Source organism: Prinia subflava, chromosome 3 (assembly GCF_021018805.1).
Source record: "Prinia subflava isolate CZ2003 ecotype Zambia chromosome 3, Cam_Psub_1.2, whole genome shotgun sequence".
Lineage (NCBI taxonomy): Eukaryota > Metazoa > Chordata > Aves > Passeriformes > Cisticolidae > Prinia > Prinia subflava.
In genome coordinates, this window is record NC_086249.1 from 102632959 (window position 1) to 102656381 (window position 23423).

A 23423-nucleotide genomic window follows, 5' to 3' on the forward strand; every position below is an offset into this window, starting at 1 on the left:
TGTGGTGCTCAGGCTGCTGAATTTTGTTCTTTCTCTGACCCTTTTGGTTTTGCTTGCATGAGGGACAGCAGGAACACAAAAGAAAGGGTGAGTCATCCTCACAAGATGTACTTCCAGTGGTGGAAAGCACATCCTCCAAGTGGTGTTGGGCAGTTCTGGGCCCCTCAGTTCCAGTTGTGTCCCCTCAGTTTAGGAAGGACATTGAGTGCTGTGTCCAGCTGTGTCCCCTCAGTTTAGGAAGGACATTGAGGCACTTGAGCACGTCCAGAGGAGGCAGCGAGGCTGGTGAGGGGCTGGGAACACAAACCCTGTGAGGAATGGCTGAGGGAGCTGGGATTGTTCAGCCTGGAGAAAAGGAGACTCAGAGGTGACCTTCACTCTCTACAGCTCCCTGAAAGGTGGCTGTGCTCAAGGTGGGGTTGGGCTCTTTCTCCAGGCAACAACTGACAGAAGGAGAGGACACAGCCTCAAGCTGTGCCAAGGGGAATATAAGTTGAATATTAGGAAGTTTTTCATAGAGAGAGTAATAAAATACTGGAAAGGCCTGCCCGGGGAGGTGGTGGAGTCACCATCTCTTGATGTGTTTAAAAGACTGGATGTGGCACTCAGTACCATGGTTTAGTTGAGTGTTAGGGCTGGGTTGGACTCGATGATCTTGGTCTCTTCCAACCCAGTAATTCTGTGTGATTCTGTGTGATTCTGTGTGATTCTGTGTGATTCTGTGTGATTCTGTGTGATTCTGTGTGATTCTGTGTGATTCTGTGTGATTCTGTGTGATTCTGTGTGATCCTGTGTGATGTGATTCTGTGTGACCTTCCAAAGCCTCTCAAAGGCAGAAATGAAACCCCCAAGGCTGGTTGCGTGTTTCCTATATCACTTTATTGACCGCCACTGACCACGTTCCCAGGCTGAGTGCCAGATACCAGTGGGAGAGGTGGGGCTACCCTAGAGTTACAGGGAGAGAGCGAGGGAGACGGTGTGTCACACACAGGCTGGGGAGAGCTGGCTGGGGATGGGAAGCCTCTGCACAGTGGTGAGCCCCCCTCTCCCACCCCCAAGGGCCTACAAAGACAGTGGAAAGACGTGCTTGTCCTCCTGTCAGCTGTCCCGAAGGGAAATGACAGGGCAGAGGCGTGAACAGAGACACTTACACACTTTGCTGAAAGAAAAAAAAAAAATACACGTTGCAACCCCCCCGATGGTGAGATATTATTATTAATTATTATTATTGTTGTTGTTATTATTATTTCTCCTGCGGTTGCAAGGAACTCGTGGCAGGTTCGTCACATGGACGCGGGGTCTTGAGTGTGGGGCTTGGCTCTGTTGCTGTTTGAGAGTAACCAGTTTAACTCTGAGTGGGGTACAGCAACTCTGCAGGGTTTTTCCCCTGTTCTGAGCCTCGCCTCAAGGCTCGGTGCACCAGGAGCCAGCGTTACTCGTGCACTCCTTCCCACCTGATGGTGGATATGGGCTACAGCACCCGACAAAGACCCTTTCAGCAAGTACAGCAGCATGGCAGCACTGCCACCCATGCCATCCCCACGAGGTTTAAGCTTCCAAGTCCACCAGCCGCTCGTCCCCAGCCCCTCGTTCCATCCAAGGGAAAAGGAGGAGAACAAAAAGAAAAAAAAAGAAAACATTAAAAAAAAAAGAGGAAACAAAGTGGGGGAGGAACCAACAGAAGAAACCCCTCTAGATATTCACTGATATCTACGCCAAGGCTCTGGGAGTGAGGCCTGCAGGCGGTGGCAGCCCGCACGGCTTAGGAGGAGGGTGCCGAGGTGGGCTTCTCCTCCCGGGACACGGGGATGGGCCTCTCGCTGTGGCCGGCGTCCATGTTGGAGGGCACCTTGGGGCCCGAGAAGGTCAGCATGCCGTCGTTGGACAGGGAGCAGGTGATGGCGGCCTGGTCCACGTTGGCGGGCAGGCGGTACCGGCGGTGGAACTCGCGGGAGATGTAGCCGTGGTCGTCCTGAGAGGCAGCGGGGAAAGGGGGGGAAGGCGTGTCAGAAACCCCGCGGGCTCCCTCAGAGCAGGGGATCCACAACCACCCTGGCTTGTCGTGGCACTGCACTGCCAGGACCTGGGTTTAACTTTATCTGTAGGGGCAGGTGTCCCCCGTGGCACCTCTGGAGCTGCAAGAGCTGAGCAGAGCAGCAGGGAGTGATTTTGGACATAGGATTGATCCCTGGCTGGGGTCTGGTTTGGACCTCTGATTTCAAAGGATGCTTGGAGGCAAAGTCTGGAGGCCTGGGAAGGGAAAAGCGAGGTGGATGTGTGCACCCATGAATTTATTTACTAGGCTGCAATGCTGTGTCAGCCAAAGTACACAACCCTGGCCCCCTTCTTTTTTTGGCCAAAAGAATGAGAAATGCAATTATTTTTTTAAAGTTGGCCATGAGAAAAATAACTATATTAAAAAATACATACTGTTTCCAGGCTAGAGTTTTGTCGGGCCAAAAATGTGTATGAGAAGAATTAAACCCCTGCTGGTATAATTCACTTTTCAACCCCCACAGATATTTCCATGACATCCATGTTAAAAGTTTCCAAGCCTGAGGCACTTGGTTGGTTTTCTTTTGTTTTGTTTGCTCTTGCTTTTCTCTCCCAGATTGGCATATGAAAACTCTGTTTTCACTAAGGATTCTGGCTTATGAAAACTCAGCCAGGCTTCAGCAGCGCCAGATGATGTTCTGTGTCTGGCCCAGTGTTATCAGTGAACAATGGGCATCGTCATCTGATGGTTATGGAAGATGATGATTGAAAATAAACAAAAGAGGGGTGGATTAGCTTGTTATTGTCAGATATCAGGTGGGGGCTCTACGGGAACAGGCCATGCCAATAATGACAATTCATAATTAACTCCTTCTTCTGATATATTCTTTTTTTTTTTTTTCCTTCAGCTGAGGACTGTTGGAAAGAAGGAAAACGGGAGCTGGGCTCCCCAGTTGCTCCACGGTCACTTCCACTTACCTGCCTTTCACTGTGCTTGCCATGGATTTCCACAAAGTCGTCAATAATCTTCACACTCAAGTCTTCGGGAGAGAAGTGTTTTACATCCAGCATGATTGTGAACTTGTCCCGATCAGACCTCACCTGAAACGAGCATCGTCACACAGTGAGGCCCGAGCTCCGGGAGTGGAGGCAGCACCAACATCACCACAGATTAAAGGCCAAAAAAGGGATGGTCTGGCACTTTGTCCTTCTGTGACTAAGGGCCTCAGTGGGGGTCTTGTCCCCATTGCAGGGACACAGGGACATTGAGAGGCCGTGGGAGGTGTCAGGGTCACCAGGAGGCCATGGCAGGTGTCTGCACCTTGGCCACTGCTTTGGGAGAGGTGTTACTCCTTGCTGCTATTCTTGTGCCAGGGAGCCTTTAGCACTCAGTGACCTGCCAGATGGACCAGGCACAGAGAGGGGATGGAAACCAGTGTAAGACTCTCTGGCAGCACGTGTTTTGTCCTTTCAGTGATTTATGGTGTAGCTGTGGTCCTAGCTCTGGGAGGAAAGCAGTAAGAGAGGGCTACAGAAAGCACCTGTACCTGAATTTTGGATCACGGCCTCCGCAGCTACACATTGCCCTACAGTTCCCTTCAGAAAATTTCTCCACAGTCCTTCAGTGAGGGATTGCTAAAACCACTGAGCTCCCAAGGTGGAGAAGAAGGTGGAGAAAGCTCCCACTTGCCAAGGTCCTCTCCCATGGCAAGTGGGAGAGGACCTTGGCAAGTGCCCTCACAGGCACTTATTCTGAGAGCAGTCTTGCTCTTCTTTGCTACACATATATGGCGGGCACAGAGCAGCAAAACTAGCCTTATTGTGTCGGAAACAACCCTCCACAGGAGCCAGAATGGTTCCTGTTTCTCCAAGGAAGGCTTTGTCCCCAGTAAGGGTTTCTCTTTGTGCCCAAGAAGGGGTGGGTGGGCTGTGCCTGACAGTGGACTCGGGGTCTTCCTCATCCCCTCACATGGGGCAACAGCAGTGTGAGATGTGGGTGGAGAGGAGCAGCTGGAGGCATAAGGAGGGTGAGAAAGGAGAAGGAGAGGAAATCAAAGGGCCCTTACCTCTGAAATGCCCGACTCCAGCACGCTGCGGAAGAGGGACTGCCTGTAGTAGGGGCTGATAGTGGACGAGAACAATGGCAGGAGGTCATACTCAAAGAGACCCTCTCCAAAGAACTGGTCGAACAAACGGCTTGGAATGAGGGGTCCCAGAGCACGCTTGAACCAGGGGTGCTGGATGGTAATGTCCATGCTGCTGCTGCTGCTGCTGCTGCTGCTGCTGCTGCTGCTGCTGCTGCTGCTGCTGCTGAGACCTGTGGCTGCGAGGGGAGGGCGGAAGGGGCAGAGCCGCTGCTGGGGAGACGGCGGTGCCTTGGCTGGAGTGCGCGGTGCAGCCCCAGGGAAGCTCCCCCTATTTATACCGGCCCCGCAGAATGAAGGCATTAGCAGGATTCCTCTGGAAAGACATGATCTCATGATGGAGGCAACGTGGTCAGCAGAAACGCGGAGACTGACCTGGAAATGACAGTCTGGTTGGAACCCGTGCCAGATGTCCTGGAGGGATGATGCCAGGCAGCAGGCTGAGAGGCATGGGGTGCCCAGGGGTGCTGGCATGCCCCCTGTGGAACCAAGCAGGCTGAACAGGACACCCCGATGGGCATCTCAAAGATGCTTGTGAAAGAGATCTGCTTCATGGGTCTTCATAACCTGACCTTGGGTTTCATTAATTTGCTTCTTTTCTGCCCCTCCTTGAAGCAGAAACTCAGTATTTCTTCCAAATAAATGAAACAGCTTTCTTCCAAGCAAGGAAAAAGGGTCTGATTCAGGTTGAAGAAGGGGAAACTTTTTTTGTAGCATGCTACAAAGTGCTTCTGCCACTCAAGAGGGGCCTGACACCCCTGGCACAGGGATCATGGCAGGGCTGGCAGGGAAGCAGGACTAGCAAATGATGCAGAGCATCATTTTTTGTCTGACAAAACAAAAACTTTTAACAAAAAATACTTCGGCAAAAGAAAGAAAGGAAAATAAGCTTGGTCTCTGACCGTAACACCAGTCCCAAAGCTGCTCTTGAGAGTGTCCTTGTTTTGATTTAGGACTGATGTGGGAGATCCATTTATCTCATGGTGTCACAGCACGGATCCTGCTTAACACGCATTTCTGGTTACAGCTGTTTTTCATTTCTGTTTCACTTAAAGCCTCCTTTAAGGGGTCAGCTGGCACCCCGGGCTGCCGGGCCGTGGGCACCGTGCCCGCCGCCAGAGCCGCAGGCTCTGCCAGAGAGCTGAGGTGGCTGGGGAGGGACAGGGCAGCCAGGCAGCTCCACAGCAGGGCTCACAGCCTGTGGCCACGGCTGAAACCCCATTTCCATCACATCCAGAGATGCAGGGATTGCATCCCAGGAGCCTCTGAGCAGCAGAAGCACCCCGTGTTGGGAGCCTTGTGCATCTCAGCACCTTTTGCAGTCAGCAGAGAACAAAAGAAAAAGAGGAGAGGGCACTTCCAGAAGGCACTTCAGATATGAGGGGCTGAATCATCCTCTCACATTGTCAGGGACTAAAGAAACCAAGGGTGGCTGAGATCCTACCCTTTTCTTTGGGAGAAAACAGATCATTCCAGGCCAGAGGAGCTAAACTGAGAAAAGCACTGAGGCTTTTCTATCACTGAGTGGTATTCAGCTGAGAATCACCTGGCATCCAGGTACTGTGTGGTCCTGGAAAATCCTTGGCCTTGGAGGAATTGTAGGAACCAGAAGATCCTGTTATAGAGGTTTTCCTTCATGAAAAGCAAAAACTTGAGCAGAAAAACACCTCAAATCACAGTAGAGACTGCTAAGAAGACAGACAAGAGCTTAGGATCCACCTTGAGAGCCAGCCTTGGCTCTCAAGCATGAAGGATTTTCTAAATTCAGGTTTTCTGAAATCAGATGTCAAAAAGAGATCAATCCTTCCTCAAGCCATGGAGGGAAAAACTTCAAGACCTAACCGCTCATTTAGTCCTATTTTAGCAAAGCAGTCATTTTGTTTGAGAAATTAAGGGAAAGCAAACAAGGCATAAAGCACTACTAAAATTTTCTGCAAGAACTCTGTGAGATTTGTCCTGGCAGAAGAAAAAAATCCCTCCTCAGCCAGCCAGTTCCAGAGACCTGCTAACCTGTATTTAGCCAACTGGCAGCAGTGACCTGATGCAGAATGCAGCACCTGAGGTGCAGGATAAGAGGAGAAATGAGAGGAGAGACACAGGAACAAGTTTGAATCCCAAAGCACTCACTGGAACACACAAAGCAAGTTATTTATTTGGCTGGTAGAGAAACTGTGGGAACTGTGCTCACACAGAAAGTGGGAAACATTCAGGGATCTGACAGATCATTTGTGTGAGGGGTGAATGCCATCCCTAAAGTGTGTTGGGAAGATCCTCTTTGTGTTTCCCAAACCAGGGGTTATGGCAGGAGCACAAGGAGCAATGCACACAAAGGCAGGAGCCTCTCTGGGCATCCTCTGGGCATCCTCCAGTCCTTACAAAACTGCCAAAGCCTTGAGCTCTGATCTCCAGCGTGTTCCCCAGATTATTCCCTGGATTACTGAGGCCAGGAGGAAGGAGGGAGCCCAAGTTGCTCTAAGCCAAATCCAACCAGGCCTTGAACACTTCCAGAGATGGGGCAGCCACAGCTTCTCTCGGCAACCTGTGCCAGAGCACTCTATATGTTCAGTTTCATATTCATTTTTATATGAAATTATTATGATAATTTCAGATAAAATTTAGTTGAAGACATACTTCTCATTTTTCTCTAAAGAGCCAATTCCTTATGTATATTACCACACATTCAAATAATTGAAAAGCACCAGCCAACTTTGTAGGTTTATGTCTTTCCTTTCTTCCACATTTTCATGGCTTTCCCTAGAATTAATCGGATCCATGGGTCTTGGACAGACATTTTTGTCTTTTGTGGGCAGAAATATTTCACTGAAATGTAAATTTCCATTTACAGGTGAGTTTTTTTGGGTTTTTTTTTTCTGATGCAGACTTCACACTGCCTGCATGCCTCTAGGGAAAAAAAAAAGAAAAAAAAAGAAAAAAAAAGAAAAAAAAAATCTCCTGAGATGCATCACATCTAAAACTTGTGTGTCCTGTTCAAACGAGTTATCCATGGTTCCTGTCCAGTCAGTGGAGGGACAGATGCCTCCAGATCAGGTCATCATGTGGGTGGGCAGGAAAGGTGAAATGAGACCCTTTCCAGCAGTGTCTGTATCTCAGCAGGGAGCTGAGGAGGCAATTCTAATTCTAATCTCATTCTGGACAAAGCAAAGCTGGTGAGATGAATCCTACCCAGAGAGAATTTGGTATGAGAAGAGAAGGTGATCATTTTGCACCAGTTCAGCAGACCAGACCTCACAAGACACGCAACATTTGAGCATCATTATCACCTGCTGAGCAAAAGCAGTGAGATTTGTTGGTGCAAATTGAATGGAAGAAAATGGAAGAAAATTTATGCATATGGTCATGAGCACACCCAAGAGCAATGCATCAAAGGCAGTTTTTTCCAAAGCTTCATTGCAAGTTTAGAATGTGAGTCAAAGTGAGAAAATCCTCCAGAATGTTCTGCTGTCCAGCTCACCTTTGGAATAATCCCTTCCTAAACCATGATGGGCAATTGCCAGTATGTGAGTGAGACGTTTAGTAATGGATATTGCCCAGGACAAACTGAAGAAATCCCAGACCACGTTCCTGAGTGAAGCTGCCATCCTCAATTAGGCACAGCCCTTGCTTGTGTTCAGCTGCTCTCAGTTTGTCTGCATGACTGACTCCCACCTCCCCATTTCCAGGAGAGCCCAGGGCTGTTTCCAACCCCCTTGTCAAAGCTCTGTGCAAGCCCAGGGTGAAGAAAAAAGCAAATACTGAAGTGGAGCAGTCACTGGTCAGGTGTAGAGACTGGTCAGCAGTGACTGTGGAGGGTTTGTAGGAGATGCTGAAGTGCTGATAGAACGGGGGTTCCTGTTCCCAGCTGGTTTGTTGCAGCCCCAGGAGAGCCAAGAAAGGCAGACTCTGCTCTGATCTGCATTTCCCTTCAAGTCAAGTGTACCCTGTCACCCTGCAGAGGATGCCATGGAGGGAAAAACCACAAGAAGAGAGAGACCTAACCCCCCATTTATTGCCATTTTACCAAATCAGTCAACTTCAGATAGTTCTCACAGAAAACAGGAATCCCAGTGCTTCTTCTTTCAAATACACATATCAACCCCCAAAATACAACTACACTCATTTAAAAGGTCCCCTCTGTTTAGAAGTCAGCTGCTTAGTGATGATATAAGGGATTGAGCAATCTCTGGCAGTATATAATGATAAAATTGTTGCAGCATGCCAGTCAGACTGTTTCCACTTCATAGAAAGCTATGAGTTACAAAAACAAGATCATGAGAGTGACATGAAACTAGAGTAAATAATAAAGAGATTTTCTTCCTGCCACTCTTGCTGCGATGGAAAATACTACATAATGTGTAAGAAAGCTGGTGAGTGGGGAAAAGAAACAAAAGACCCTGTTTTTCTTAATCTTGGATAGACCAAGGTTTGGAAAGGATGCAAGAAGTCGGTATGAAGTCATAGAAGTCAGAATACAAGCAGTCAAGCAGAAAGGGCAGGCTCACTCGTGGTTATCAGTTCTGGCTGCTAAGCACTTACTAAAATCCTTAGAAATGATCAGAGAGCATTTGTTTCTTTCTTTTCAAGAGAAGAGACGTTTCTTTATAAGACTAATTCCCTGTTCCTCATGGCCAGGAGCTTCAAACCTTTCCACCACAGTGGACCTGGGATGCTGATGGAATAATCTCACTGATTATAACAGCAGTGAGACTCATTTTCCTGCCCACCATGGAAAGCAGGAGAGCAGTGATTCTGATGAGTTCTGAATGCTGTTGATACCTTGCTAAAGTTTGTAAGGGATGGGAGGAAGGGAGGCCACGTTATCAGTGCAGTTTGCACGGTGCTTATCTGGGGTTGGGGCTGCAGGGCAATTCAGTGGGAGGTCTGGCATGAGAAACTGCAGCTGCTTTTTTTTTTTAATTAGATTAATTAGTGATCATTATTAAAAGCAGAGAACACTTGAAAACAACTCTTGGGCTATAGTTCACAGCAAAAAAGAAGCCAGTTAGTGGGAGGGTCACTACATGCTGAGCACCTTTGAAAAAATATAAACAAACACCCACCACCAAACCGGGCTTGTTTTCCTTTTAAAGAGGGACCAGGATATCCCTGGAGAACCCTGCAAATTCCCATGCCTCTCAAACAGCCCTGAGCTGCCCAGCTGGGAGCAGGGGAGCAGCCCCTGCCCTCCAGGCTCTGGGCTGAGCTTGTCCTGGTGCAAACCACCACAGCTCTCCCTTCCCAGCCTCTGCAGCTCCTGCCCCATGAATGGTCACCCCTGTACCCCAAGGTTTGTCCCAGGTGCTCCCCACTCATGCTTGACAATGCTTTTGTCCCACAGGAACTGTGGCTGCAAAGTTCTTGAACACCAGAGCCAGGGAGGGAACAATCACAGCTGGGGACAAGTCGTGGAGGGGACATTTTTAGTTTTTTACTGACAAAGAAATCTTCACCTCACCATTTTTAAGGCATAGTCCTCAGTTTTATTGCTGAACTTGGTAATTCTTTTTCTACTCCAACCTCTCCTTTTCACCCATTTTAGAGGATTGGGGCAATTTTCATTTTACAGTTTACAGCAATCCACTGTCAGCTTTACAATTCAGCTGTACAGGGGAAAAGTTAAACATCCACTCTACTTATCCTAAGACTGATATTTATTTTATCTAAAGAATTATATAATATCAACAGTCTGCCTTGGTGCAGCCAAAGAGGCTTAAAAAATTACTAGCAATCCCTTTTTTCCACATCAGAGCCCACATCCTAAACACTGAACAAATCCCATCAGTGTTTAGGGCACATAATATCATTGTTGTCAAATCAATGGTGAATTTACGTGCTGCTAATCCTTGGCACTTAGTCAAACAAGCTCAGCAAGTTTTAGCAGCACAATGCATTTTATGTTTTCATCAATGGATTTGCATAGGGAGTGAGGGATGCTCTCTGCTTCCCAGCAGCTCCCAGAGAGTGGGAGATGTGGAGAAGCATCTCACACACACCCAGAGAGCAGCAGAACGGGACAGGAGCAGGTTTGGAAGTTCACAGCTGCTAAGCAGTGATGTTTCTCCCCATCTGTAGACATCAGGTGAGTATCATCCTGTAAAACGACTTGGCAGAGGTACAATTTCAGCCCTTTTCACTCCCCTGGTCCTTTCTTTCAATAAAATCATCTTGCTGGCAACTCCTCAGAGCTTGCTGCTGAGAGTTCCCCTGCCCTGCAACCAGATCTCATCTCTGAGCTTTTCATGGCCCCTCGTCCTGCTGCATAAAATATTCCCTTGGCTCTGGAAATTAGACCCATTTTTATTTTCAGACCAGAGAGTTTTGAGAGTCTAGGGTTGTTTTGCGACCTGATGTTTACTCGTCTAAAGCAAATAATTATGGGAAGTGATGCAACACCTTGAGGAATTAAAATCTGGGCTATTTTTCAGAAGAAAGGAGAAATTATGTCTGTTCTTGGTTTGGTGTGAACCTAAAAAAAAAAAAACAAAACAAAAAAACAACCTCTTCAGATAGAGACCTCGCCAAAAATAAATCCCAACTTGCTAAAACTTTGAATTCAGAGAGTAATTTTCTTTTTCTTCCAGTGTTCTTGACTGTTTACATGTGGATTATTTCTTCACAGTCCACATGAGCATTCCTGCACTGAGCAGTTCATCATACAGACCCCATTGCAGGGTGATCATTTGGAATTTTATTCTCCAAAGGGTTGATACCCAGCCTTTGCACTGGGAAAGTATGGAATACAGGGAGGAGTGGGTAGCCAGAAAGAAGAGTGAGTAGCCAGAAAGAAAAGTGTCTTTATCTGCTGGTGCAGGGGAAGTGGTGCTGATGTAGTGGGGAAGGAGAGGCAGGAGGAGGAGGAGGTCTGGAGGAAAGAAGACTGGGAGAGAAGATACCAGGGAAAGAGAGTGATCTGATCAGGACAAGCAGCTCTGTAAAAGGCATTCTGCAAACCCTGCAGCCACCTGGTGATCACTGCAGTGAACAACCCAGTCCTGGTTTGAGTCTGCCTCTCTCTCTCTGAGCAGGGCTTGGTGGGGAAGCACTAAACATCGAATGCAGACACCATTGCATGAATCATTAAGCCACCCAGGAAAGCTCCAAAAACTGCCTGATTGCAGGTGATGCTGCAGTCGTTGTTCTGTGCTCAGGTGCCATGGGGGACTGGAATTGAGCTGTTTGTCAGTGCAGAATGGCTTGCAGAGATGGTGGACAGGGCAAGAAGGCAGTATCAGATTTAACAGGGATGTTGATGAAGGGGGTTTGGACAGGCAAAGCTTGTTATTGATTCAGGCTCTATCACCGTGGAGGCCTAACCAGGAAAAACAGGCTGGAGACACAGATCTGGGTGCAACAACAGCAGCAGGGCAGAAGCCCTCCCTTAGTTTATTTTTCCATTATATATCTGTGGCAAGGTGACCATGGATTGGAGAAGGGTATTGCCACCTCTCCATCACATTGGCCCAGGAGGCTGTCATTCAACCTCCCCTTCTCTTGGAGAAAGAATTCATAACATTGCCAATATTTACAAAATATGGTCCTGTGTTTACAATTCGCCAGCGTGAGAAACTGCACATTTCTCCTTTAATATGAACGCTCAGCAAACCAGGAAAATTCATGGCAACAAGGCTCAAGGTACTGAGAGACCTGCTGGTACCACAGACACTGAAACCAGCTCGATTCTCCAGCTTCTGTGCGTACACAGGCTACCTGTACAATTAGGTTCTTTAAAGTTAAACTAGAAAACCTACAGTGGTTGAACAGCACATCCAGAGACTGCTGCAGGGATCATGTCCCTTCACAGCAGTGAACCTCCCTGAACCTCCACCAGGTCCAGAAGTATCTGTGCAGCACCACAGGATCTGCAAATCTCCGCATGCTGAGGAGAAACACAAAACAATCACATTAAACTTTTATCTGGGACCCACTCTGTTCATCCAACAGCCTAACTGAGAGCAAACAAAAAAAATCAACACCATCTTTTGATGGGATAATGATCCCTATCCCTCACGCCTGGATGCCAGATAAGTCTGTTGGGGTGGCAGCTGCCCGGTGACTTGGAGAATTTATTTTTACAGTAGCTTGGTGATGGGAACCTCAGGAAAAAAAAAAAAAAAAAGAAAGAAACAACACCCCTTTGGCAGAAAAAAGACCCTAATGAATTTGTCTAAGCTGCTGCCAAATCCTCTGGCTGGATTTGTGCGCGCTCATGTGAGGATGAGCATTAGCAGGAGGGTGGTGGAGGGAGGATTAGCGCTGTCCCCGTCACCGCGCCCGCGCCTGACCCCAGCACGGCTCCCCAGCTGCTGCACACCACAGGCTGCGGCTGCTGAGCATCCCCAGAGCACGGAAAGAGTCAAAGAGAGCCAAAATTCCCCCTGATGTCTCTCCTTGAAGAGCTTGTGAGGCAAACAGAGTGCACGGGCCTGGCTGGAGTGCGCTCCGGGGGAGAAGACGCAAACTGAGGGATAATGGGGCTGGAGAGCATCACATTTCCCAGACTTTAACCCACAGCAGAGTGCTCAGGTGTGGGCCTGACATTTGTGAAGCCTGAGAATTGCTAGTTTTTCCAAGGGAGACTTTTCAACAGTTTTTCCTTTCCCAAACAACTTTGTGTAAATAACTATTCTTCCCATAACATTTCTAAGTAAACAATATTTCTTTCCCGTAACAACCACTCTCCCAGGTGTTGTTTGTGTTATTTAACCAATGTAAAGAGGTGTCCATCCTATGGACCAATAATGTGCTTTTTTAGCACAGCATGTTATAAAAAGGCTGAATGAATTGTAAATAAAGCCTTCTAATTTTCTTCTGCCTGCTGACTGGAGTCAAGCATCTTTATTTCATGTCCAATAGTGACACTCAGGGACAGCAGATGGGATCATTGGTGTTGCTGATGCTATACCAGTGGCCATGGCTCTGCTGTGTATAATTAAGGCTAAATGATAAAGATTGTCACAGCATCTGCAGTCTGAAACAAACCCTCTTTCCATTTTCACTTTTTTTTTTGGTGGTTTTTTTGGGGGGTTTTTTGTGGGTTTTTGTTTTGTTTGTTTTTCTTTTTTGTTTGTTTTTTTTCTTTTTCTTTTTTGTTTTCGTTTGGTTTTTTGGTTTTGTTTTTTGTTTTTTGTTGGTTTTTTTTTTGTTTTGTTTTGTTTTGTTTTTTGGGGTTTTTTTTGGGGTTTTTTTTTTCCTTCCCAGATGTTTTATGCATTTTTTCAGAAGCTCATAACCAGGGGACCAAATACAGTGAGGAAAAACAAGCAAACAGAAAAAATCCCTGCTGCAGCTCTGAGTAAAAGAAATAAAAGAATTTATATGTTAGTTCTGGGAAAAGTGGTGCAGTGGAGGGGAGTTGCAGCTGTGGGTGCAGTAACAGGAGGGAAATTCAGAACAATCATTTTTAAATGCAAGGTCACCAATTTTAACTCCCAGCACTCAAACATAAAATTATTTGGATAACATTTCTCACTCCCTAGACTTACACAGTTACCTGTAGATCACAGAGGGGCTCTTCAGTGGCCCAAAGAAGGTGCTGTCAGTTATAAAGGTTTAAATAATGCCCTTTATGATCAGCTGTGGATGGAGGAGAATGGTTCTGGAGCCTTCTCATAGCTTTCAGGCAGATGAGCAAATAAAACTGCAGCCCGTGGCCCAAGGCTTGGTGCTCTTTCTCCACCTAGAGCATGACAGGAGGAATGTTCTGCAGCCACACAGAGAGATATGAGAGGTAACTCTCCTTTAGTAATATCCACTATTTTGCCACTGACTGAGTGTGTTCAACCTTCCTTTTTACCTCCAAAGGTCACAAAACCTTGTCCTGCTCTCACAAACAAAGCCTTGTCTCTGACTCTCTAGTTTTATTCACCAGGATATTTGTGTATTTCTGTGCTGGGGAGTGATTAAAACCTGTCAGTGCTGTTCACTCTTCCCTGGGTCTGTGCTGCTTTATAGACCTGTTCCAGGGTTCCTAAGAGAGCTGGTGCTTCTAAAGAGCTGCCTGCTCTTTAACTGAGTTAAAAGCAGGCCACCATTCTCTGAAGGGCACAAAGATTTCACTGCTTTTTTCCCCTGTTGTGCCCATCCTCTTCCTGTCCCAGCCTGTGCTGGAAGCTGGCTCCTGCCCCAGGGATGACCCAAGCCTAAGAGGGAAAAGAGAAGGAGGGCAGACATTAAATCATCCCTATGGTAACAAAATGTGGTCCTGGGGGCTCCATCAGCTCTGCTCCTCTCCAGGGTGGGCACGACTTCTCAGGTGGAAGGAAAGTTCCCCACCATCAAGGAGACCTTCACACTTTGGTGCTGATTACCCTGGGAAGGGGAAAAGGGGATCCAGGCATGACCACATTGCCTGTAGGAGTGGGCCTACTCAAAAGGTGTCTAAAGAAGGTATCCACAGAGGGCAAAGGGATATTTCCCTATGGGAAAAGTATTCCTGAGTCTCACAACTCACTCTGACACGCAGCCCCCTTCCTCCTGCTCTTCCAACCCACACCACTGAACTTAGCCAGCCCCTGTGCACTCTTGTTTCTCCTCTCATGCACCACCCTCTCCTGGAATTTGGGGATTTTTTTTTTTTCCTGAAGACATGAGTTTCAAGAGGCTCCTGTGAAAGGGTCAGTCCTTCAGCCACTCTGCACTGCTGCAGCTGTGACTCTTTATTTGCAAGCCTCTGCCCTTGTCCAGAGGGATGGGTTACCTCGACCTTCAAAGATCCACTTTGGTTGAAGAAATAAGCAGTCAGCCAAGAGAATATCTGCTGTGATCAATAAAACATCAGAAAAGATTGGCATGTATCTTTAAGAAAATGAGAATAGCCTTCCCAAAAACTGCATCTGTCCCTCTGGGATTCCCAGAACCTGAGAATTCTATGCTATGGGAGAAGTGCAGCCCTTGTAAAGACGTGTGATAAATGTCTTCCCACCAAGCAGAAGGGACATTTCTCCAGTGAATGTTATTCCAAGGGTTTGGACATGGCTGCTCCATGGCTTACAGCAGTTGGCAAGGGCTTTTTATCCCCATAAACTGTAGTGCAGGCAATTTTTCCAGTGTGTTCACAACATATCAGCCTTCAGCTGAGATCACAATATGCTCTACATCCATTTAACATCTATTCCCAGAGGTTGCCACACTGCAGAGTTGGCTTTTCCTTTACAAAGCACTCAGGCAAAACATGCTCCAGGGTCTGAAAATCTGCACTGGCTCAGGAAGGGCTTCAGCGGGGTCCTTGTTTCCATTCCCAGGCACCTGTAAAAGGCTTTTCCAAACCTCTGAAAAGCACCAACACCCAAACTGGCGACAAGATGACCTGAATTAGTCCGGAATCTCATCCATCCCAGCAACTCGCTCAGTTCTCTGTAATCCCCTACATAAGGGACAAACATAGGTGCCTCATTCTCACCTTTAAATCACATCTGATTTTCAAAATGTTCATCTCCCAGCTCCTTTTGGTCCACAGACAATTAGATTTTCGCAAGCAGCCCCCCAGGAAATGAGCCATATTCTTCTAATACCTGGCACAAATAGGAAAAGGCGGGGAAAATCACGCAATCAACGAAACAAAAGAAGGTGCAAAGCAAAGAGCCGAGGTTTCCTGCCTTGTTTCACACCTCTTTAGTTTATCTCCCAGACAGCAGTACCCTTTGGAGGTACTGGCTTTAACGTGCCCCTGCAGGATGGCTTCTCTACCTGAGCTCATTCCCTAAACCCTTCCAACAGCAATGGGAAATTCAGCTGCAGAGTAAAGCCTCGTTATGTGACCCTCGGTCCAAACGTCCTACATTGTACAAAATCCAGAGCTGAAAGGTCCTGAGCCCTCTTCAGCCTGGGAGCCTCCTGTCCTGCCACATGTGGCACGTTCTGACCTTGGCACCAAGAGCTCCACTAGCCCCAAAGTGGCACACACACACACACAGATCCCAGCTGGATCTGTGCTGCAGATGGCACTCTGTGCTCCCCTAGCCACAGGGATAGACTAGGGATGGGGAATCACCAGGAAAAATGAACAGAGCAGCAATTTTTTTCTTTCCTGACCTTTAGCTGGATGTATGAGTGCTCACTCAGGACCAGACACATGCTATCTACCACATCCAAATAGAGTGAGCAATGACAGCCTGTAGGATTTGACCTCGTTAATCCAGCTATTTTGTAGAATGTGTAATTAGACAGCAGCTGTAGGTGAGCCTGCATTGATATACCTGCTCAATACCCAAGCACTGCTAACAGGACTTTTTTTGCAGCCGTGATTTTAGGACCACTTCTGGTCTAGAAACACAGCAAAATTCCCATGACATTCCAGTGAAGACAACTGCTTAGGAAAGCAGTTTATATGGGGGGAAAAACAAGCAGGCTCTTTTGCAGGCATTGGCAAACTGATTAACACGGTGTGGATCTTGCCTTAGGGTGCTCACTGCAGCTGCCCATTTGTTGAGAGAGAAAAAGGGCACAGAGAGCCTGTGTGGAAAAGGGTTGGGGTGGGCATGTGCTGCTGCTCTGCCACCACAGAGATGGAAGTGGTTGGGTTTAATGACTGCCACAGAGGTAGACTAGCAATCCCTCTTCATCTTGTGGAGGTGATTCCCCCATTCACAGAATCCCAGGATGGTTTGGGTTGGAAAAGGCCTTGAAGGTCATCTTGTTCCAATTCCCTGCCATGGGCAGGGACACCTTCCACTAGACCAGATTGCTCAAAGCCCCATCCAGCCTGAACACTTGGGCTTGAACACCTTCAAGGATGGGGCAGCCACAGATTCTCTGGGCAGCCTGTGCCAGGGCCTCACCACACTCACATAAAGAACTTCTTCCCAAAAATCTAATCTAAATCTCTCCTCTTTTAGTTTAAAAACAATCCTTCTTGTCCTATCACTGTCTGCTCATATACAAAATCAGACTCCCTCCTTTTTATGAACTCACTTTAAATACTGAAGGGCCACAATAAGGTCTCCCCAGAACCTTCTCCAGGTTGAACCAACCCCAGCTCTCTCAGCCTGTCTCTACAGCAAAGGTGTTCCTGTCCCTGCATCATCTTTGTGGCCTCCTCTGGACCTGCTCCAACACATCTCTGACTTTCTTTTGCTGAGGATCCCAAATCTGGATCCAGCACTGCAGGGGGGTCTCGTGAGGGCAGGGTAGAGTGGGAGAATCACCTCCCTTGGCCTGCTGCTCACCTCCTTTTTTATTTTGCAGCCCAGGACATGGGGGTTTCTGGGCTGCCAGTGCACATGGCCAGCTCATGTCCAGCAGCATCCCCAAGTCCTTCTCTACTGCTCTCAGTAAATTCTTCTTCCAGTCTGTGTTCATGTCTGGAATTGCCCTGGCCCAGGTGCAGCACCTTGCACTTGGCCTTGTTGAACCTCATGAGGTTTTTGTGGTTTCACTTCCCAAGCTTGCTCACGTCCCTCTGCATGGCCCTGTCCTTCCATGGTGTCACCTGCCCTGCTCAGCTTCCCATCCCCTGTAAATGTGCTGAGGGTGAGCTGGATCCGCTGTCTGTGTCATTTTGGAAGCCATGCAAGAGCCCCAGGGCCAAGGCAGAGCCCTGAGGGACACCCCTTATCCCTGTCCTGCAGCTGGACATGGAGCCAGCACACACCTCCCTGGCTGTGTCCACCCCACAGTGGTGAACAACCTGGTCACACACCTAGGATGCCATTTCCTTCAAAAGAACTTCTACACTGGGCTTTCAAATACTGTAGGCAATGCACACACTTCCTCGGCCAGCAACTTCTCATTTTTTTCAGTAATATCTAATGTTCCATGTCAGGTACAGGTACAGCCAGCCACTTTCAGCCTCTGGTTAACAACCTCTTCCCCAGAGGTGTGTCAGGCCCACGGAGAGATCCCAAACAGAAGCAAGGACTCAGGTGGGTCCTGCCAGCCCCTTGCTGCAGGCTCCCTCCAGTCTAACTGCATCTCCAGCACTTTCATCTCTTGTTTTGTTAAGGACAAAGTAAAAAAATAAAATTCAGGCCCTTTTTGGGGTAGATGAGACCTGGAAAAATCACTGGGACCTGTGAGACCAACTCACTGAGATTGCAGCCACCACGGTTCTGAAGTCTCCTGAGCTCTGCTGGGTGATCCTGGAATCTCTGGGATCAGGCCATAGGGTCTCTGCACTCTGAGAGCTGGGGGTGGGCAGATGGGATGAGGGACCCCCAGGTCCCTTGGCAGAGCCAGCAGCTGCCCAGGCTCCTCCACAGGGTCCATGGGGAGGATTTTGGCCCTTCAGTACAGCAAGAGGCAAAACAGGCCAGAGAACTGAAATCAGCAACATCTGAGCCCAACGAGTGCCAGGGGCTGCAGGAAAGCTGTTCCAGGTGCAGTGGTAAAAAACCTTTCAGCAGCATTAATGAATGCCCAGGGAGACTGTTTAATTTGGGCTAAATGGCTGAGTAGCCTCATGCCAGCTGTGCCTTCAGCTGCCTTGCCCTAGCACAGTTCAGGTTCCTTCTGTGTGACACTGTCACCTTCCAGCTCTCTCATACCAACAAAGTTAACAGGAACCAGTGCTCTCGCCTGTGGTTGTTCTAAAACAGATCTTGATCTCGTGGGAAAACTGCTGTCTAGTATTACTCCAGCATTCAGTATTGCCCTGCTCTGAAATCAAACCCCACAACTGTGCCCCTGGGAAAGTCCCTTTGTGTTTTGCTAATCCAGAGTACAGCAGATCCTTCCCAGGAGGATCCAGGCTGTGCAACACCCGCAGGACATTTCAGCAGCCCTCCAGTGTTGCATGGGTTTCCTGTAACAGATTTACACCCCAAGTGTTATTTCCCGAGCTGGTGTTACTTCAGCTAGAGCTGCTGCACAGTGCTAAACCAGTGTGGTTTAGCATGGTTAAATGCTATCGACCTTGAGCCCTGCTCTGCAAAAACACAGTTCTGCTGGGTGTTGTGAACATCCACTTCTTGCTAAGCTCTAGGGAAATGCTTTAAGAGCATACAGCAACAACACTGACCCTTTTTTTTTTTTCCCTCTAAGCCTCATTGCTTCCATAGTCAGGTGGCAGCAAAGTCTGTTGTTGCAGTGACTGCCCTGAAATTAAGAGCTAAAACAACAACGGGAAGAATTCACACGAGGCGCTGCAGCTCCTGAGCTGCGTCAGAGCCAGCAGCTTTCATGCCTGTGCTTTCACAGGGCTGACTAAACAGATCGATTAGATCTGCATCAGCCATCCTGCAAGTCATAATTGGAAAATAATATTTTCACAGGATTACAGCTCCTTGCTTTGAAAACAAGCAGCTTGACTTTGGGTAAAATTTTCCAAAGCACCTGTGAGGTGTGAAGAGCAGAGCCTGGATTCAGCTCAGGTCATAAGCTCTGAAGGATGATGCTGGAGAAATGAGAGTTTGGGCTCAGGCCTCACCTCAGGCTGCCCCTCTGAACCTGTTCATTGCTTGTGCAGGTGTAACTCCTCCTCTGCCTCTTCACCTGTGGTAGGCAAGGCACAAACACAGCCCCACGTGCAGGTTTGCCTGTTGTACATCCGTGCGTTCACACCACACAGCCTGACCAGCACTGGCCCCCCTCCTCCTGCTCATGTTGGGAATGATTTGTGGGAAGGCAGGATGAGCACGGCACAGCACGGACACCTGGCCAGTGCAGCTGTGCAGGGAGAGGGAAGCCCTGGGAGCTGGGAACAAAACCCCATGGCAAAACTGCAGTCTCCTTGCCCAGCTCTGGCTCCCTGGGGCAGCAGGAGGGGGTTCCAAGCAGTCTCCATGGAGCTCAGTGGCTTCCAGAGGGGCTGCTGGCTGTCACAGGATGCTGCTGGGAGCCAGGAGAGCAGAGCTCACACCCCACACAAAGCAAGGAGCTCCTGTTTTCACCCTGTGAGCTCCTGAGGGGATTCCCATCCCCTCTCAGGGCCTCTCTGACCATCCTGCTTCTCTCTGCACCAGGAGATGTCACCTCCCAACTCAGGCTGGTCTGGTAATGCTTTCCTAAGGGCTGCCATGCCAGCAGCTTTTCCCAAATTATCCTTCCCTCCTCCTCCTAAGTGACTCCCACACCTGGGTCCCTCACAAGTGTCTTCTGTTCCCCCAGGATCCCCACAGCCCCAAGATGACACAGCAGGGCCCCCCTGGCATCACCCAGCATCTCTGTCCTGAGGTGAATGCAGGCAGCACAACCCTTGGCACCTTGTTTCACAAGCAAGGGAGATGGAGGCACAAAATTCCTTGTGGGATGTACATTCCAAAGGTCCCTGCTGCTCAGAGGGTTTCCTGGTGGGGACAGGGCAGCAGCAGCTGCACCGGGGGGATTCCACAATGCAGAAACCATCCCGTGGAAGGAAATCTCCTGTTCTGGAGAGCAGGGGACCCTCGCAGCCCTGCTCTGGGCTCTGCTGTGCCCCCGATGCCCATCCCGGGCGCCTGATGCCGACAGCAGGGTCCTGGCAGGAAACGCTGCCCTGGATCGTGTCCAGTTCAGCTCCTGCCGGGGATCTGCAAGCTCTGAGCCCTTCCAGCCCAATGCCACCGGAGGGAGCCCCAGCAAAGCGAATGGAAAGCTTCTGCCTCCATCTCAAACTGTGCCTTCCACCAGAGCATCCCCGGCGAACATCCCAGCGCCTCCGGAGCATCAGTCCGTGTGGGAGCCATGGACAGCGGCACCTCTGCTTCAGGAGGGGCCCTCACACACCTCAGGCTGTTCTTTGCTAAACCACAGGGCAGAGCGATGCAGAAAGCTTTAGAGCCCCGTGGAGCACCTGAGCCACAGCTTCTCCACCTCTACTTCTTACCCTGGCCTGGCCCAGGACATCTCCCAGGGGATTTGGGAGACTGGATTTGGGATTTTGTCTGACCCGGGGAAGCAGCAACGAGCCTGCTGTGGGTGTATTGTGCCTTGCCTTTCTGTAGGCTGTTATGACTGGGCTCTTTCCCTAAAAAAAGCTATTTCTGTAAATATATTTCAGGATAAGTCTGGCACGATCCCTTTTTTTTTGGGAATGTGCAGCTATGAGCAGAGTTCAACTGCAGGCAGCAAAGGGAATCTGCAGGAAGTTTCTCCCCCTCCTACAACAACTTCCTCTGATAGCCCTGCTCTGGTTCTCTGGCAGAAACACCTGCTATTTTTAGATGTAATATTTGCTGATAAAAACACTCCACTGTGAGGGTACAGTCCCATAACAGGCTTGAGCTGAACAACTTAGCTGCTACAGAAAGGGAGAAGTTTTCCTTTCTTTCTTTCTTTCTTTCTTTCTTTCTTTCTTTCTTTCTTTCTTTCTTTCTTTCTTTCTTTCTTTCTTTCTTTCTTTCTTTCTTTCTTTCTTTCTTTCTTTCTTTCTTTCTTTCTTTCTTTCTTTCTTTCTTTCTTTCTTTCTTTCTTTCTTTCTTTCTTTCTTTCTTTCTTTCTTTCTTTCTTTCTTTCTTTCTTTCTTTCTTTCTTTCTTTCTTTCTTTCTTTCTTTCTTTCTTTCTTTCTTTCTTTCTTTCTTTCTTTCTTTCTTTCTTTCTTTCTTTCTCTCTCTCTCTCTTTCTCTCTTTCTCTCTTTCTCTCTTTCTCTCTTTCTCTCTTTCTCTCTTTCTTTCTCTCTTTCTCTCTCTCTTTCTCTCTTTCTTTCTTTCTCTTTCTCTCTTTCTGTCTTTCTTTCTATTTTTCTTTCTTTCCTTTCTTTTCTTTCCCCTCCCTCCCTCCCTTCCTCCCTGACTCCTTCTACCCCATCCCTCCTGATTTCCCTCCCTCCTCCTGCCGTGTGCTCCCATCTGTGCAGTGCAGCTCCATTTCCCCACCCTGATTCCAAGATAAAATGATTCAGTTCATTAACTTGGCCATTTGAGCCAGTTCAAGGCGCTCACGATGCAGCCAGGCCAGTGTGGGAGATGGAACAAAATAAGCTCTGGGAGGGGTGGAGGGAACCCTGCCCCTTGCACCCAGGCTGAGCTCCTGTCAGCCAAAGCCCTGCTGTACCAGGAAACCACAACCAAATGGAGACAGGATGGAAACAAACAGAATTATGGCATGGGCACAGCAGATCTGCCAGCTGCTTTCCTGTGTGTAGTGGGTTGATGTTGGCCAAGTGCCAATGCACTCATGAAAATCGTCTCCTCTGACCCTTTGTCCTCCTCACCAAAAAAACAAGATATTTCAAACTACCAGACTATGCAAAGAGCTTGTATGGGCTCAGGGGCACTGGACAAGTCATTGGAGGAGAGATGTAACAAGAAAATTTCACCAAACTCTCTCCTTTCACTGCCTTTGTGTTGTCTTGGTCCTCAAAGTACCTGAGGGCAGCAAGCAAATAATACCTGGAGAATTCTTCAGAGTACTGAGAAAGGTCAAAAGACATTGGCTGCTACCACAAAATGCTTCCTCCAAACTGCCCAGGTACGCCCAGAGAGGAATTTCCTTCAAAGAAGCAGCTGGGTTTGCTGGTGAGATGGACTTGATTATTTTCCAGCAAATCCTTTTGGCCCTTGGAGTGTGGAGGTGGATCAGGGAGAGCCCTGATCCACTGGGATAAGATCCACTGATCAGGCTGGGAGAGGAGGTGTGAGACAGGAGAGCCAGGATTACACTCACAGGGGCAGACACTGAAAGCAGAAGAAAAGAGGTTTTTCTTCTTTTCATGGTGAATAGGGATGCCACGTCCCCATGGCCACAGCACAGTGACACTGCCCAATTGCCCACATTTGGGAAAAGCACAGGGATCAGCACAGAGAGAGGGCAAGGGATGGGGTTCACCTTGAAAAAACACCTACATGGTTTTACAGCTCTCCTGCCAGGCTGATATTGCTACAGTCTCTGCTGGCATCTTCTCTTCTAGGCCAGGTTAGCACATATCCTGAACAAAACTTGGAATTCCTGCCTAGCAAGGGGGGCTGGAGGGCTGTGGGGAAGCAGAACAGGGAGAAAACGAGTGATTTGCACCGAGATAAGGAGAGTGTTAACAATGGGGAAAAAAAAAAAAAAAAAAAAAAAAAAAGAAAAAAAAAAGTCAAGAGGTTGTTCTGGAGGAGGCAGAAGTGAAGTTGCAGCTGTGGGCACCAGATGTTACTTGTGCACTGAGGCATGAAGGAGAGGAGGCCACAAACACACCAGTGCTCACCACTGAGTGCAGAATATTCCTCTTTCTGTCCCCTGCCAGGGCACTCCACCCTCACTGCCAGCTAAGAGGTCTTTCTGCCTCATGTGTGAGCGAGGAGATGGAGCAAGTGCAGCCTGGTGAACCCTTCATCTGAACCAACAAGGCTATCCCTAAATTCTTACCCTGATTCTGCTCAGCTCCAGTCCACCTTGATGTTTGGAAATTCCCTGCTCTCTGTGTCTCCCGTGTAAAGAGGGGAGGATG

At 48.3% G+C, this 23423-nt stretch overlaps 1 protein-coding gene across 1 annotated transcript; it reads right to left on the bottom strand.

Moving 5' to 3' along the window:
* Window positions 1–736: 736 nt before the first annotated feature.
* On the bottom strand, window positions 737–4739 carry CRYAA (crystallin alpha A). The gene is made up of 3 exons (XM_063393585.1): window positions 4062–4739; window positions 2974–3096; window positions 737–1972 (listed from the first exon to the last, which is right to left on the bottom strand). The coding sequence occupies exons 1-3, from the start codon at window positions 4611–4613 to the stop codon at window positions 1763–1765; spliced, it is 885 nt and encodes a 294-aa protein (XP_063249655.1). The 5' UTR covers window positions 4614–4739; the 3' UTR covers window positions 737–1762.
* Between the last annotated feature and the right edge of the window lie 18684 nt (window positions 4740–23423).